The sequence below is a fragment of the Perca flavescens genome, chromosome 4 (assembly GCF_004354835.1).
Source record: "Perca flavescens isolate YP-PL-M2 chromosome 4, PFLA_1.0, whole genome shotgun sequence".
In the NCBI taxonomy this organism is placed as follows: Eukaryota; Metazoa; Chordata; class Actinopteri; order Perciformes; family Percidae; genus Perca; species Perca flavescens.
In genome coordinates, this window is record NC_041334.1 from 4746011 (window position 1) to 4761277 (window position 15267).

The 15267-nt window shown below is 39.3% G+C and overlaps 2 protein-coding genes across 7 annotated transcripts in view; both read right to left on the reverse strand.

The window, feature by feature from the left end:
• Window positions 1-2576: 2576 nt before the first annotated feature.
• Window positions 2577-7970, reverse strand: golt1a (golgi transport 1A). The gene is made up of 5 exons (XM_028574729.1): window positions 7946-7970; window positions 6671-6762; window positions 3363-3541; window positions 2722-2785; window positions 2577-2606 (listed from the first exon to the last, which is right to left on the reverse strand). Exons 1-5 carry the CDS (start codon window positions 7968-7970, stop codon window positions 2577-2579), a joined length of 390 nt encoding a protein of 129 aa, XP_028430530.1.
• Window positions 7971-10635: 2665 nt separating this feature from the next.
• plekha6 (pleckstrin homology domain containing, family A member 6) overlaps window positions 10636-15267 on the reverse strand; it is a 99306-nt gene continuing 94674 nt past the window's right edge. For all 6 annotated transcript variants that reach the window (XM_028576705.1, XM_028576702.1, XM_028576703.1 and 3 more), the window contains one exon: window positions 10636-14527. The gene's annotated coding sequence lies outside the window, so the exon portion shown is untranslated. The remainder of the gene's footprint in view (window positions 14528-15267) is intronic.

Sequence of the window (15267 nt, forward strand, 5' to 3'; positions counted from 1 at the left end):
TGATAGGACAGATTAAGTAAGGAAAGTGGGAGAGAGAGAGGGGGAATACATGCAGCAAAGGGCTGTAGGTTGGCCTCTGTACATGGGGCGCATGCTCAACCAGGTGAGCTAACCCCAGTGTAATGCACTGTGTTCCACAAAGAGCTATACCATAATTTGTCACTTCTACCATACTTTGTCACTTCTCATACCTTAAGCTTTTGTCTTTTTGTGGATACTGTTTGAATGTAAAGGAATTTTGTAAAAATTGTGAATATTTTTATTAGAAATATTACTTATGAGCTTTGTTAAAACATATAATGCAAACGTATAATGCATATATATATATATATATATATATATATATATATATATATATATATATATATATATATATATATATATATATTTGATGTATATTTGTGCCTAACACTGACTCGTACAATTTAAAGGGTAATTTCGGTATGTTTCAACCTGGACCCTTTTTTCCCATGCATTGTTGTCTAAATGACTAATGTAAACAAAAATCTTTAAAATAAAACATTTAAAAATATATGGAAAGGATCCCTACAGAGATAAAGCTTTTTGTTAGAGTGAGATCCAAAATCACCATCGCCAAACCCACCAGACTCCATTAAGCAATACTTTAAGCGTGAATAGATCCACCATATTTTCACGTTAATAGGTGAATTAAGGGTTTATTTCAAACAAAGCAGAGTGGTGATTGTTGGAACAGTAGAAAGACGGACCAAGACGGCTTTTGTGTTAATATTTTTCTTTGAATGAAGTGTGTTTTACCATTTTAAAATTACTGTTTATTTAAATGGAGTCTGGTGAGTTTGGCGACGTCTGGGTTGTTTTGTAGGGATACTTTACATAATGTTTTCAGACACTTAGAATAATCTGAGCCTTTCAGTGGCAAAAACAGCACTTTTAGTGGACGGAAATTGATGGTGTGCAATTGTCCATTAACGTTACATTTTAGCATGTTTTGCCACTTCTCATTAAAAAGACAGGAGGGTAAAGGTCCTTGCACACTGAGTCAGAAAGTTTCGCATGTTAAAAATAAATATGACCTCATGTTGTGTCAATCACATTTACACACTGCCTCTGTAACATTAGTCCCTCATTTAAAAAAAAATAATAATAATTGGATGAGTTCCAATTTTTTGTATTTTTGCATCCGTGGCAAGCATTTGCAGAGGTGTTTTGACACTTTTGAGCTACTGCCAGCCTCAAAACAGGATCAGTTGGTTTGCAGAAATTGGGTGGTCTTTATTTTAATATGTGGCTCCAGTATTGCTAGCAAAGCCTCAAACTGAGCCAGTGACATCCTGAAGTAAACATTGAATGGTTGGGGATAATCCCGCAGCTCCTTGATAAGGAGGTGGACCTTTCCTTGCTCTCTGCACAATTTTAGGATTGGATGGACCCAATATTTACTATTTATTTTTCTCTTTTTAAGAAAAGAGAAGACAACAAAATCATCATTACTGATTTAAGTCTCTTTTTTGTATTATTTTGCGAAATTCTTCACAAACAGATTAATTCATGAGCATCAAATTCAGTGTGCAAGGTTTCCGTGCGTACGTTTTTGTTTGGATGACAGATAGGAAAAAGCTGAAGAAAATTTCAGACTCAGCATGCAAGGACCTTAAGTCCTATGAAATGTAGTCACCTTTTATAAACTACTTCAACCAGACTACAAACTGAAACGTGAATAGCACCATCTCACTACTATTACGATTATAGAAACAGAGTTCAGACAGAACCTCTACAGATATAGCAATTGGTTCATTGACGAGCGATATGCTGTAGGCATGCACCTTTTTTTTGCTTTAATTTTATTCAGTATCATTCTTTACCATTTTTCTATAACTAATTGTAGTTATTTTTAACATTTTTCTGTGGGTAGAACTGTTTATGATACAATTCACTCTTCTGTGCACTGTAAATCTGTATTATAAGTCATATATATTGTTTATTACAAATGTATATTTCTTACATTTTTTATGGCCTCTCATGTGGCGAGCTGTGTTTTACATGTTTCATTGTTAAAACCACAATAAAAAATTTAAAATGAAATATTACTTATAGTAATTTATTGAACTAAAGAAGTACACAACATGCGTCATAGTTTTTATTAGTTATTAAATCATTTGTTTATTTTTTTGAAAATTTCTTAATTTAACAAAACAACATTAACAAGGTTAAATGATTGTACAATCTGATAAACATTCTGTACAACTGCAATATTTACGGCTTTTAAGCAGCTTATTTGACTGCTAGGTTATTCATTGTAACCTTACGCGGTACAAAATACAGCACATTGTAAAAAATAAATTCTGCTGACATCTCTCAGTTCGGCATGGATCCAGGTTCCAGCTTTCAAATAATAGACAAGTCGGGTTTAGTGTCAGTAAGTACATTTCTGGGTAGTTTTGAGTCTGGGCACAAATGTTTGGACCCGTGAAGACCTCTGTCTAAACAGCAATTCAGTTATGGAGCAGTTACTCATCAGTTCTCCCCCTCTGCCCACCCAGAATCAGTCATATGGCATCCAGCACTCTTTTCCCTGCTATAACGTGTTCTTCTGCTCAGACCATGGAGGAGCTGCTGGGGAAAAACTAACAGAAAAACAACAGATTTCATTCAAGTCATTACAATCAGCAATCAATATCTCTGAGGTATTTAAAGAAGACTATTGAGTGTTAATCGACAGAGCCAAGAACAAAAACATACTGCACTGAGGAAAGGGATATTCACAGCTGACAGCAAAAATCCCAAGGCCATGGGGAAGAAAGACCTACGGAGGGAAAGAAAAGAGTATGATGGGAAAGCACTCTTTGCAACATAGCTTACTTTCTGACGTTTCAACTTTTGGAGCCCTAATGAGCTTTTGTGCACCCTAAAAGTTCCCCAAAGATGACAAAGAAAACAAAGATGATGAAATATTTTTTTTATTATGTATAAATAAGTCCAACATATTGTTGATTAAAGATTGTACACGGTCTAAGTGGAAAAATAAAGACCAAACTGTTTTATTTTATATTTAAGTCATTTAAAAAAAAAAAATTTAAAATGACAATTTTGTAAGCCAATTACAAATAACTACCATGCATATCCGGTGAAAACATCAAATCAGATTTTAAGCTTGACGAAGGTAAGTGGGACTACATGTGTTGTCACTTTTACAAATTTAGCGGTAGCTGGTGATTGAGAACTATAGCGTGCATGTGTCCCTCAAAGCTAGGTCATTTCGTTGCTCTGATTGGTCTGCATCGTTAACGCCCCTTGGAAATAAAAAATTAACTGAAAGGTCCCAGACTAATATGCCTTTGCAAATTAGTTTGGCTATGCCAAGCTTCCCTAACTAGACTTACCTGAATAGAAGCACAAAGCCATAACTCTCCACCAGCATTCCAATGATTGGCCAACGGCACAGCACCAGAGACACACCTCCCAGGAAAAACAAAGAACCCCGAAACTTTTGTCTTTTGAAGAAGAAGTGGGCTGTCCTTTTGAAGCCGATAATGAACGTCAAACCAGTCAGAAACAGAATCTATACGAAGGCAATCAAACAAACAAAAATCAGAGGAAATATTGAACATATTCTCATACTATGGATAATGTTTTATTTTGCTATTTGTCTACTTTCTCCAAACCTATATTTGAACTAGAGTTTAGATTTTCTGCCCGAGCCCGAGCCCAAACTTGACCCGACCCGACCCGTGGGGCCTGACTGGGTGGGGAGAAAGCTATGCCTCTCCAGCTTCTCCCGTAGCTTTGGCTATATGTCCTGCACTCACTTGAGTGTGAAGTAAACTGTGCTAAATCGTGTCTCCCCCATCTGTAGCACTGTCTTCGATAATTGCGCAACTAGGCTTGATTGTTTCAGATATCTCACGAGTCCTTCAGCAGCAGATATGGTCTCTCCTATATCCGGCAAGTGCATCGAAATGCAGACAATATTTATTAGGTGATCGAGACAAGAATGTCTCCTATATGGTTCCAGGGCTTTGATTATGTTGCTGCCTTGATCTGTTACCCACACTTATTCAGCTGAGGGAGCTAGGGTCGAGTTTTTTTTAAAACTTTTTTTTCATTTGGATACATTTCTGATCTATTCCATTCTGAATAAACAAACATTATCGTCCTTGTTGCATTATTCATTAAGATAATTCTAAAGAGATTTCTGTAGTTCAAACAACTCTGAATTGTAGTTGAGAACGTCAGTTATAACGGCCCATGTATTAAAGAATTGTCAGGTTTAAATTGGGCTTGGGCCAGGCCGGGCTCTGACACAACGTGCACGGGCTCGGGTAAGGTTGGGATTGATCTGGGCCCGATCTAAGCTTTAATTTGAACTTTAATTTGAACTGAATTCTTCATTAAGGCCTTGAGTGCCTAATCGTACAAAACTCTCACCGCATTTTGTTTGTTGTCCGGCAGCTGTTGCTGTTGTCTTCACGATTAACCTGTTAACTTTTTTGCTGAACTGTAGGAAGATGTCTCTGAGATAACATGTTATTCATGTGTCTTTGAATGTATAAAATACCTTCTGTCTTTAAGGGAATAACCATGGAGACATTTGTTGCTTTGTTTTCTATGTACTGACTGTGTACTATGTACTGTATGACTCACTATCCGCAGTGACTGTACTATATGAACCGTTGGATATTGTATTTTCCTGTATGCCCATGTGCACAGTGAACGAGTTATTGGTCATCAACTTCAGTCATTTGTTCTGTTCATACCGGGTGGTGAGGAGACCCTCTCCTATTGCTATTCCAATGTGATGGTGATGGTGGACAAGTTTAACCAAAGCTAAAATGAGGTTTCAGCAGACAGTTAGTCAAATTAAGTGGGTCTTATCTGAAGTTACATATATTTATATATTATACAATTTGTTACTGCGCATCCACTCTGGCTTAACAAGTTAACACAAAGAGGGAGTTTCAAATCAATACACAGATACCCACTTGATTTGACAAATACCCCTTTCAGATAGCGGACGGCAGGTATTACGCGAGTCTACTCAATGCATATTCGACCCATGTTGGGCGCAGTCATATGAGACAGCTGACACTCTGCTTCTCGCTGTCAGCAGAGACTCAGTCCTGCAGTCGTTCATTTAATTTCCCACAGCATTTCACTGAATTACATCAAAAAATAAAATAAACGTTTAAGTTCAAGTCTATTTGCTCTCTCTTGATAGCCCAGATTGCTCTATCTCTGACCATGGCGAGAAAATGTATTTGCCTGGAGCGATGACAAGGTGGAACTGTAACTGAAAAGTATGAAAGCCTACATAACCAATAAGACTGACGTGCGTCATCGTTTCCAGTGCTCTCCGTTTGTGTCCGTCCAGACTAAAAAGCCACCCCGGAGTTTTCAAACCAAAACGGGGGCAGCAGTGTTTGAAATTTCTCCATTTTAGGTGCTCGAAAACGCTTAAAGGTGCAGTAAGTAAGACTTTCTAACTAACTTTCTGTCATATTTGCTGAAACTGACCCTATGTTTGAGTAGAACTACATGAAACAGGTAATTAAAAAAAAAAAAAAATCCAGCTCCTCTGGCACCACCTACAGCCTGTAGTGCGATTTGCTAAAATCCACCGCTCCCTGTTCAGATGCACCAATCAGGGCTAGGGGGAGTGTCTAACTGTGTGTCAATCACTGCTCATGCACACGCATTCATTCTCCCTTGTGGGGGCTTAGAAGACCGTTTTGGGCTTTAGCAGAAAGGGGGGAGGGACTGAGAAGTTGTCGATGTTCAAATTTTTTGGCTAAGTCCTGGATCTTCACAATCCTACTTACACCACCTTTAAGAAGTGTAGACGCCAGGCGTAGCAAAAGATATTAGTTTTTAAACCAAAACGTAGTAGTGTACATGTAGTCTGGGCCACACCTCCTATCCGAACACTTGCCCATGTTTACAGGTTAGAGCAGCCACACAGCATGCGTTAGGGCACCAGTGCATCCTGCCGATTTTCTCTATGTGAAAACGATCCGTTCTTGGTCATATTGACATCATACCAGCAACATTACACAACTGACACTTTTCATTATAGTTCCAATGTCACACACAATTGTACGTGTTTACATAGGTGTTTTTTGACGGCAAGGAGCACCCCTGCTCCCAACAATGGACTTATGGACTTGCCACTAGCAGTTATCAATTTCTCTTTAATGACCACTGACGAGCAAAGAAAACAGGCTACACCCTCCTACAACCGCGATGGCCACACCTGATTAGACAAACACTTTACTCAATTTTCAAAACAAACCAACATGGCGGCCTGTTTGGAAAAATCTTATTTTACAAAAAGAGTTCCCCTAAATGTGTTTCTGAAAACATTTAATGCGGGTATAGATTGACAACGGTCAGTTTAAAAGATTTTGGTGAGTTTTTGATATGGGGCGTTGATATACATAAAGTAGCCTGGACCTCAACTTAATGCAAATGAGGAGCGGGCAACTCAATGCAACGCTTCTCAAAAGTCGTTGCAACCCTAGCGAAATGCATTGCCCGGCTGCTAGACACGTGGGAAATGGGAAGCGTGGAAATGACACGTACCAACAAGTGTAAACCAAAGGTTGTAAACTGGTGGTCTTTGAATGTTGATATGAGCCAGTGATGGTGTGATGTTGGCACTGAGCAGATGTGTGTGATATGAAAGATTACTCACATTCCCAAAGCCCAGCAACACAGAGTCAAAATACAGCAGCACACCAAAGAGCAGGAAAAATCCACCGAATCCCATCAGACCAATGCCAATCTCTGAAAAGAAAAACAGACACAAGGGACATAAAGACAAATTAAAGCAAGGCTGTGGTCAGCTTCAATTATTTGCAGGTATTTCATGTGGTGAATATTTTATTAGACAGATTATGAAGTCAGTTCTCAATTAAATAAAAGGTTACTTTGAGCCATACAGGTTAATAACTTACTTAATATACAAAAGTCTCTCCATGATTTCGGAGGGCTGTAGAACTGTTCTAACCTGCAGCCCAGTACAAGATGTCACACACAGTAGAATGTCAAATAATCTAGAACTGTGATATAAGATAAGGCTGACATAACACTATTTTTCTTATTGCCAACAAATTTCATAAAAAGACCAAAACCAACAAAATGTTAGTCTGTCTCTTGTTAGTTTCTGACTTCCGTAACCTCTCTGCGTCGGTGTGAATCTTAAAAAATGGCTCTTACATATATATTTTCATAAAAAAAAGAAAGTTCACTTCATTTGTTTTAGTTTTTGGACAAGTAAGTGAAAAAAAGAGAAGAAAATGACAAATGAAGTTGTTCTAAATATATAAACTTGCTATTATAACATTTTTCAAGTCTTCACTATAGAATGATTTTTAGGACTCTAGGGAAAACATAAGCTTTGTTCTTGCACGTTTCATTATATTGAAACGCAATGAATGATGGGTAGTCTGAATCATGGTGTTGCTTGCATTAAGCTGTGATGACTGATTAGATCAAGCTCTGACACGTCATCTCCGGGGGCCTGCTATTAGCTTGTGGGTCAACATCCTATTTTTACACATAGGAGTTACTGCAGTCAGGAATCACGCTAAAAGTCACTTTTAGCATCTTTATACAAAGCTCCTCAGTCACATGTTTTACTATGAGTTTTTTGGACACATCAGGCAAAGATCAGCACCAATCTCAGACCATTTCTTAGAAGTTTTAAACATACCAGCGGTGCTCATTCATTCAACACAGTTCCTTGAAGAGATTCTGTGACGCTCACAGATAAGGACCTAAATTGACTAAACTTGAAGTGGATTCACCTCAGTGATAAACCTGTCAAGTACTATACTCTCTTATTAGCCTAAGATGCAATGCTTCCACAAACACGTCTTTGTATACTGAAAGCAGACCAATGCTCTGATCCTCAGAGGTTAACACCTTCATCCTGACTTTAGAAGAGAGAAACTGTGGAAGGACTCACTCTGGAATTCTGTGACGGCCACCATGGTAATCACTGGTGTCTCCTCTCCCCTTCTACTCAGCGGCTTTGTTTCTCCGTGACTGTCAGGAACAAATGAGTCCTCCCCTTTTCTCAACAGTGACCTTTGTGCGTTGATGTTGTCAGCGTGTGAGTTGAACATTAACCGGAGCAGGCGCACACCGAGCCCCAGTGATGAACACAGGGGATTCTCAGGTAAAAGGTCAACTACCTAAGTGATGTCATCAGCCATTTATACTGTAGACACTGAACTGATTTATACCTTATGTTTGTACCTTGTGTTTGGACTACTGAATACCTAAGAACCGTCTTTAAAAGTTCCGACTGCTGGGTTTACATACTTTAGTCCATTATTTTCCATACTTTGCAAACGTTCATTCACATTAATGAGCTGCTTTGCCTGCACAGACTGTTAAAATAATGGACCTGGAGAGAATTTTTACGTGGACAAGATGGGTTTTATGAAAAGAAAATAAAAAAATGTAACCTTTATTTATCCAGGTAAGTCAATTGAGAACAATTTATCATTTTCAACGATGACCTGTCACATTCACACAGTTACACATTCATACCTGCCATCTTGCTAAAGGTCTTGCTCAGGCGCTTGCTTCTCTAACCTCTAGGCCACCACTGACCATCTGGTGTGTTAAAACCCAACGGGTCACTAAAACTGTTTTATACCGTGTTTGAACTGACGTAGAGTATGTTGTGTTTTAATCACATGCTACACAAGCACATCTTCAGAAACTAAAATAATTTAGGTTTCTAATGAAGCCTCATCCATGCATTCTGGCCTTACAGTTATTCTGTTATAAGATTTTCAATTTGGGTATACTGGCAAATAGGCAAAAAGAAAAGGCTGAGATCTGGGAACACAATGACATAATTCAATAACTAAATAACTCAAAAGTCCAGTGGGTCATAAAATACAGTATGTGAGCAGTCAGACAAAAGTCAATGCTAGTATTGACATGATACAAATGTTTTATATGTCTTCATTTTATTTCTGTATAATGAGTACATTCCAAATTATGGTGATCCAGTTCCTGGTCTAAGCCTTGCTGTGAAATAATCCAGTCTGTCTTAGTTGTTTTTTGCACTTTATTCATTCAGACATACAGTTCGATATAATGACTGTAGAATATCATCAGGGGGCCTATTGGTAATGGGCCGCTGGACAGTAAACCTCAGTAGTCTTTTTGGCAGTGAACTTCATCATCAACAAGTGGAGTAAAATTAGAGAGAGCAGTAAATAGATCATCATTCCAGGCAGCGAGACATGTTTTATCATACAAAATACTGGGATGAATTCAGAAGCATCTAAAGAAACACATTATTTTCTATACATTCACTTTATTGCAAGGTTTTCTGAAAGCAAGCGTATTATTTGTCTATTTTTTTTAATCATTTGCATAGTTCAAGCAGTTTGTCTATTCCCCCCCCAAAAAATAGCAATGGTTACATGTGATAGTAGGATATACTGTAACTGAAATCCAAAATATTATGTACACTGACCAATGTATATAATGTATATATTATTTATTTTCATCATCCACAAATGCTACATCTAGTATCAAATATTGGACACCACCGGTCATTGGCTGTCATTTCTCAAGACATCGGATTCCAATTATAATCCAAAAATATCTATGTTGTGCTCCCTTAAACAATCCTCAAGAGCAATGAAATAAAAAAGTACTTTTTGTGTGTGAAAAATGCAAAACAGAATTGAGTGTACAAATTTAACATGTCAACTTTTCATTGAATATCCATGCATCTAAAAATATACCCACTTCCTCTTTTTGAACGTATTCCCTTTCTAAAAAAAGAAATTAAAACGAGAAAAAAATAGACGTATTCTCTTAAATCCTTGTTTTTGCGTAGTGAGAGCCGTTAACTGCTTTCAGCATAACTTTCTATTTTCTTAATTTTCTGTGCCATATTGTCTCTGAGAATGGACATACAATAGCTTTTTACAAAGGCAAGTCACTTGAACATTGAAGTGTGTATGGGCAAAAAAGCAGAAACAACACACATTACAAAAAGAAGGTGTGTGTGTGTGTGTGTGTGTGTGTGTGTGTGTGTTGTCAAGGCGTTCATATCTGGAGGAAGTTGCAATGAAGAGGCATGGCCAAATCTAGAAAGTAATAACATTATAGATAGCAGTTTTCATTGAGTGTTTTGGACCTTTCTGTCACAAAAAAAGCTTCAGTCACACTGTTCTAAAATACCAGAAATGATGTTCCCATACATTCTCAATTGAATTTGAGGGAAATGTATTTTGTCCAAGAGTAAAATTTGTTTTTGACACATCACAAATACGTTCCTAATCACAGTCCGCGCTCACAGTCCACGTAGGGATGAGGTTGGGGTGGATGGATGTGTCTATGTCAACCTAGTCTTGCATTGCCAGACTTTCGTCCACAGCGCTGCGGAGGAGGGTCTGCTCTGATTTATTGGCATTTCTTTTAACCAATCACAATCATCTTGGGCGGCGCTAAGCCCCGGTCACAACGATGGTGCCTCTGCATAATAGCCTCGGGAAGGAACTTGTTTTGGTGGAACATTTGAATGATCAAAGGTTGTTTTAGTCGTGCAACGGAAAATTCAGATTGGACAGATAGTCTGGCTAGCTGTCTGGATTTACCGTGCAGAGATCTGACGAGCAGTTAACCATAGTCCTCATAAATCTACCACAGTTTAAAATGCCAACACAAAGGAAGCGGAAGATGACGGACATCCGGCTTACATGAGGGACATCCGGCAGAATTTCCGGCGGCACCTGAACAATCCCGGAAGTGGAACGCCGTTGATATAGACTAAGGTCAAACAAACATGGGAGTTTTACCCAGGAGAGCGCTGTTCATGTCCTGTTGGGAAAACCAAAACTCAACTTATTTTAACTTACATAGGTACTTGCGTAACATACTTAACTTGTGTACATAACTTAAATTATGTAACAAACACAGGCTTCTTATTTGAACCCAAACCATAAACCTTTCCTAAACCTAACAAAGTAGTTTTGTTTCAAATCATAACGTTAACCACGTGTCTAAAACTGCGACTGTTTCACAACCTGCGTCTATCGCTGGTACAAGGACGTGTTGAAACAACCGTAATCCAGGAGAAAATACATTTCCCTCGAAAACATAATCGAGAATGCAGTCTAGTTCATTTCTCGTCATTTTTTTATGAGACAGAGTTGCATAATAATGAGTTGAGCTGTAATATTTCTTTCAGTTATTTCACAATATTTGGTTCATTTATGCATGTTGGTTTATTCCAAATGTAATCAATGTGGTATTGACTTCATTCAAAGTTAAACAATGCATTTATTTCAAAATGTATTATTTAATTATTTAATGTTGGCCATGATGGGTAGACATTTCTAACCTTGGCAACCCCCATTGGTACCACCAATCATTTCCTCCAGATTCAACCTCCTTTGTAAGTCATGTCATTAATATGTTCTTTCATCACAACGGACAAAACACAGACATGTTTCAGACGTATGGCACTGCATGACAGGATGACATGTTTTTGGGATATGTTACATATTTTTTTTCCACTACATAATTCCTCTCAAATGCACCATTAGCTAACTCCTCTCCACACAGACAAGTGCTTTTCTCCCAGAGTTATACTCTTCTAAGGTCACTTCTATCTTCACTTTGCACATGCACTGTACGATTTCTATCCAACATACTTTACCTATATATCTGTAGACAATCACATGGGAATTTCTTGAGCACTATGACGAAGTCTGAAAGAATGCGATGGTAAAATGCATGGGATTGAACAAAAATGTGAGAGCTGCACACAGAGGTTGATGGTGAGGTGATGGTGCCCCTTCAGGATCACATTCATATGCTTCTGCTCAGGGTTAGAGATTGTTGCTCAATGCCCAAATTCTGTGCCAAAACAGAATTCAGAAATGTGAGGCTCATATAGAGCGATGGTGTGGAGGTCAGGTAGTTGGATGGCTCTGTAAGAATTTGCCTTCACCATAAGAGTCTCTGGTACCTATCTATCCCATTTCCTTCAAGTAGTCTGACGTTTTCCCTGTCTAACCTCCAGATGACCACCGTCTTTGTCTAAAGCTGAGAGGGGTTAGAAAACGTAGAGGTGTAAAAGTGTTCTATCAGGAAAAGGCTAACTGTCTCTCCCTTTCAGGCTTTGTTGTTGCCTCAGGCAGATGCTTCTTTCTAGGGCAGAATATTGTGTCACAGCCTGCTATTTCTATGAAGCAGCCATTGTAAAAGTTGAACTACACATTATATACCTAGGTATATAATCCACTGCTGGTGTTATTCTCCGTATTAAAATGTTTGGCCCACAACATTAGGGGAAAGCATGTCACTTGGTGTCTCACAGCTCTGGTTTGAACACTTATACTAATACAGACAGCGAGTCCAACCGCAGTAAATGTGTCTGTCTTAGTGTCTAACAACACTCCACCATACAGATGAGACAAAATGGCCATAAATCAACTAAAATAAGTATATGAATTCAACTTTACAATTTGAACGGCTTTCACATCATCTTAAAGTCAACATGACAAAGATCAAGCAGCAGAGCGAGACCTAGCTGTGCACACTGCCTTGATTTTCCTCCACGTTTTGTGGCAAAATTTCAACTGAATTGAATTTTGACCCCCAAATAAGATGACTTTAACCAATGGCATCGCAGCATTGACAGCAGGCAGAGGCTGTGAGATGCCTCTTTCAATGTAGAAAAGAATGTATCCGTGGGACATATATTTCATCAACTGCACAGATGGTCTGTTACACAGAACCATCTAAGCAGCCATTGGAAACTGTTTGGAAAAGGGCAGGCACCTTAAAAAAAAATCCCTGGCAGGTGACTGGATGAACTATCTGTCTATCACGTCCGCCATCGTTGTTTTGAACAAACGGTCGCAATCGCCACTCACACTCAAAACCACGCCCGTAGCTTCCAGTAGATGTCCACACACAAATACGTTAACTTAAAGCCGGACATTTTGTTTGATATGTGATCCTGCGATTTTGCGTGATCTAATGCCCCGTGAGAATCCAGCTGCCATGCAAGGTAACATGTCTGGCCCGACTCAAACAGAATGCGGTTTAAAATGTATGACCACGCAGACTATATATGCCTACAAGCATGTCGGCTGGACCACATCTGCGTAAACCCAGTGTGGCATGTACAGAGCTGTTCATTTTGGAGTATATCAGGGGCTTTACTCTAGATCTTACAAGTAAGTCAGTAAAGGGGGTGAGGATACCAGGTTAGAAAATGAATATTGTGTTTCACGTCTGCAACACTGAATCAAACGTAGGACAAGTCCGTGAGCAGCTTTGCAGGATAGGTCATGGTTGATGTAAAGCTCCTTATCTTCAGCTCTGCCTTGCAACAAACTCTGTGCTCTTTCAACACACTCCCAATCCCAACTCGTCAAATACTGAAGCTTAGTCAGGACTCCTTGTGTCACTTTTTAACACTCTGGGTACCCCTTTGGGGTCATTTTTGCTGCTCTGCCAAGTGCATCCTATACAGACGCTAAAGGGTGCCTGGTGCGTCGCTATCTGAAGCTCAGGGCCACTGACCAAGCCTCTAAGGAAAGCATGTGAAGAGTTGGAAGTGAGAAGGGGTTGGCTTTTGCGTGTTTGTTGTGTAAGATGGGCGATGCATTGAAGCAAAACGTAAGCCAGGTGACGTTACGTTTGGCCCAATCAAATGTATGTCATGCTAATGGTTGCATATGAGTGTAGTTAATACCAGACCATGTTGATGGGATGGGAGAAGTGGAAGGGGGTGGAGGTCTTGGTAAGACAGGCATCACAGTGAGTTCAGAAGGGGGAGTCCTCAGCTTTTATTTTTTTTTTTACAAAGGATGGGAGGCTTGACTCTTATTTCGCTCAGTTGTTAAAGTGTCAGAATATGTCAGTCTGTCTGTCACTGAGCACCACTCCTCACTGGGCCACAAGCCATGGTGGTTTTCCAAGATTGATATGGAGATTAGATGATTACAGTATAAACATCATGGTGGCTTTTAGTGTCCAGAAGCATGTTCAAAGCCTCTCTGTAGGTTTTAGTGAGGCTTTTGTCTACCAGTCAACCTCAGTGACGTCCATCTGGCCTCATCCCAAACTCTTTCTCTTGATTTATCTCTGCAGTGTCCCCGGTTCCTCTTCAGTGTGGGCATCTCATATGCAGTGTTCCCTTGTGAACTGATCAACATCATCAACGTACTGTAGTTCATCTGTAATCTCTTCTTTGTGGAATATGTCCTGAGCAAAATTATAGAGAAATATTTCACACCTTGAAGCTGGTAGGAGATCTGGAGCCTTCCTTGGTGCCACACATAGCAGGAGACAGTCGTAAGTTGGATGGAACAGGATATTTTTTGGGGTGGGGGGAGGTGGTGGTGTTAACTAGTCTGTATAGCTTCCAATTGGGTTTTGAAATTGGCTCTTGCCTCCTAGGAACCTCCTCTGACAGCTTTCCGTGCTTTTGTTGTAGTTTGTCCGGTGAATCCTCAGAAAGATGCTCCATCAAACTTGACAGCAGCCAGCGCTTGAGCTACAGGCAGAAAGAAGCAAATAAAAGACGGATTAAGAGAGATATGAAGATCATATCAGGTTACCTGTGTCATTGGGTACTGAGAAATAAATGGAAATCTAACTTTGTAAGCCATTTTAGGAAAGAGTTTGTTATAATCATGACTACAGCAGGACATGATGTTTTTATACAGGGAGGGCAGATTTTAAAGAGTCTGTTCCACTAAATCAGGGGTTGGCAACCTTTTTAATACAAAGTGCCATTTTAAAAATGTTCTTGTTAATCAGTGCCATATCAGCATTAAGCCTGCCATCCTCTACCGAGCGTGCTCAGGCAGAGTAATTTTTCTTTTCCATTCTAGGAAGAAGGCAAGGAGTCCTAGCCAATCAGAGGCAGAGTAGGGCGGGTCTTCGCGGAATGCGGATGGGGAAAATGTCAATCAAACTACTATGAATAACTGTGTTCCTGCCTCCTGGCATGCAGATTGGAAAATGTCCAAGAAACTTTCTTGCAAACTGTGTGCCATTGGTTGAACTATTGCATGCCTAGGGTTACTGACCCTGACCAGCCTGTGTAACCCAACACATTCTAAGATACAGCGGATGGTATTCACTTGAAAGTGACTTAAAAAATCCCAACACAAGTTCCAACTTACATTTTTCTGAAGCTTTTCAACTACATGTCTTGGCCTTCCTTAGAGGATAGAGTTGCTTAGTTGTGATGTAAGATGTGTATTAATTATCTTTGCAAAAAAAACAAGT

What these genes read in the sequence shown, in the direction of transcription:
- golt1a (XM_028574729.1), bottom strand. Translation starts at nt 7,970, where the DNA reads ATGGTGGCCGTCACAGAATTCCAGA. An exon ending in GGCTTTGTGCTTCTATTCAG is followed by an intron (nt 2,786 to 3,362) that starts GTAAGTCTAGTT and finishes TTCCCTCCGTAG; the next exon opens with GTCTTTCTTCCCCATGGCCT. An exon ending in ATATCCCTTTCCTCAGTGCA is followed by an intron (nt 2,607 to 2,721) that starts GTATGTTTTTGT and finishes TTTTTCTGTTAG; the next exon opens with TTTTTCCCCAGCAGCTCCTC.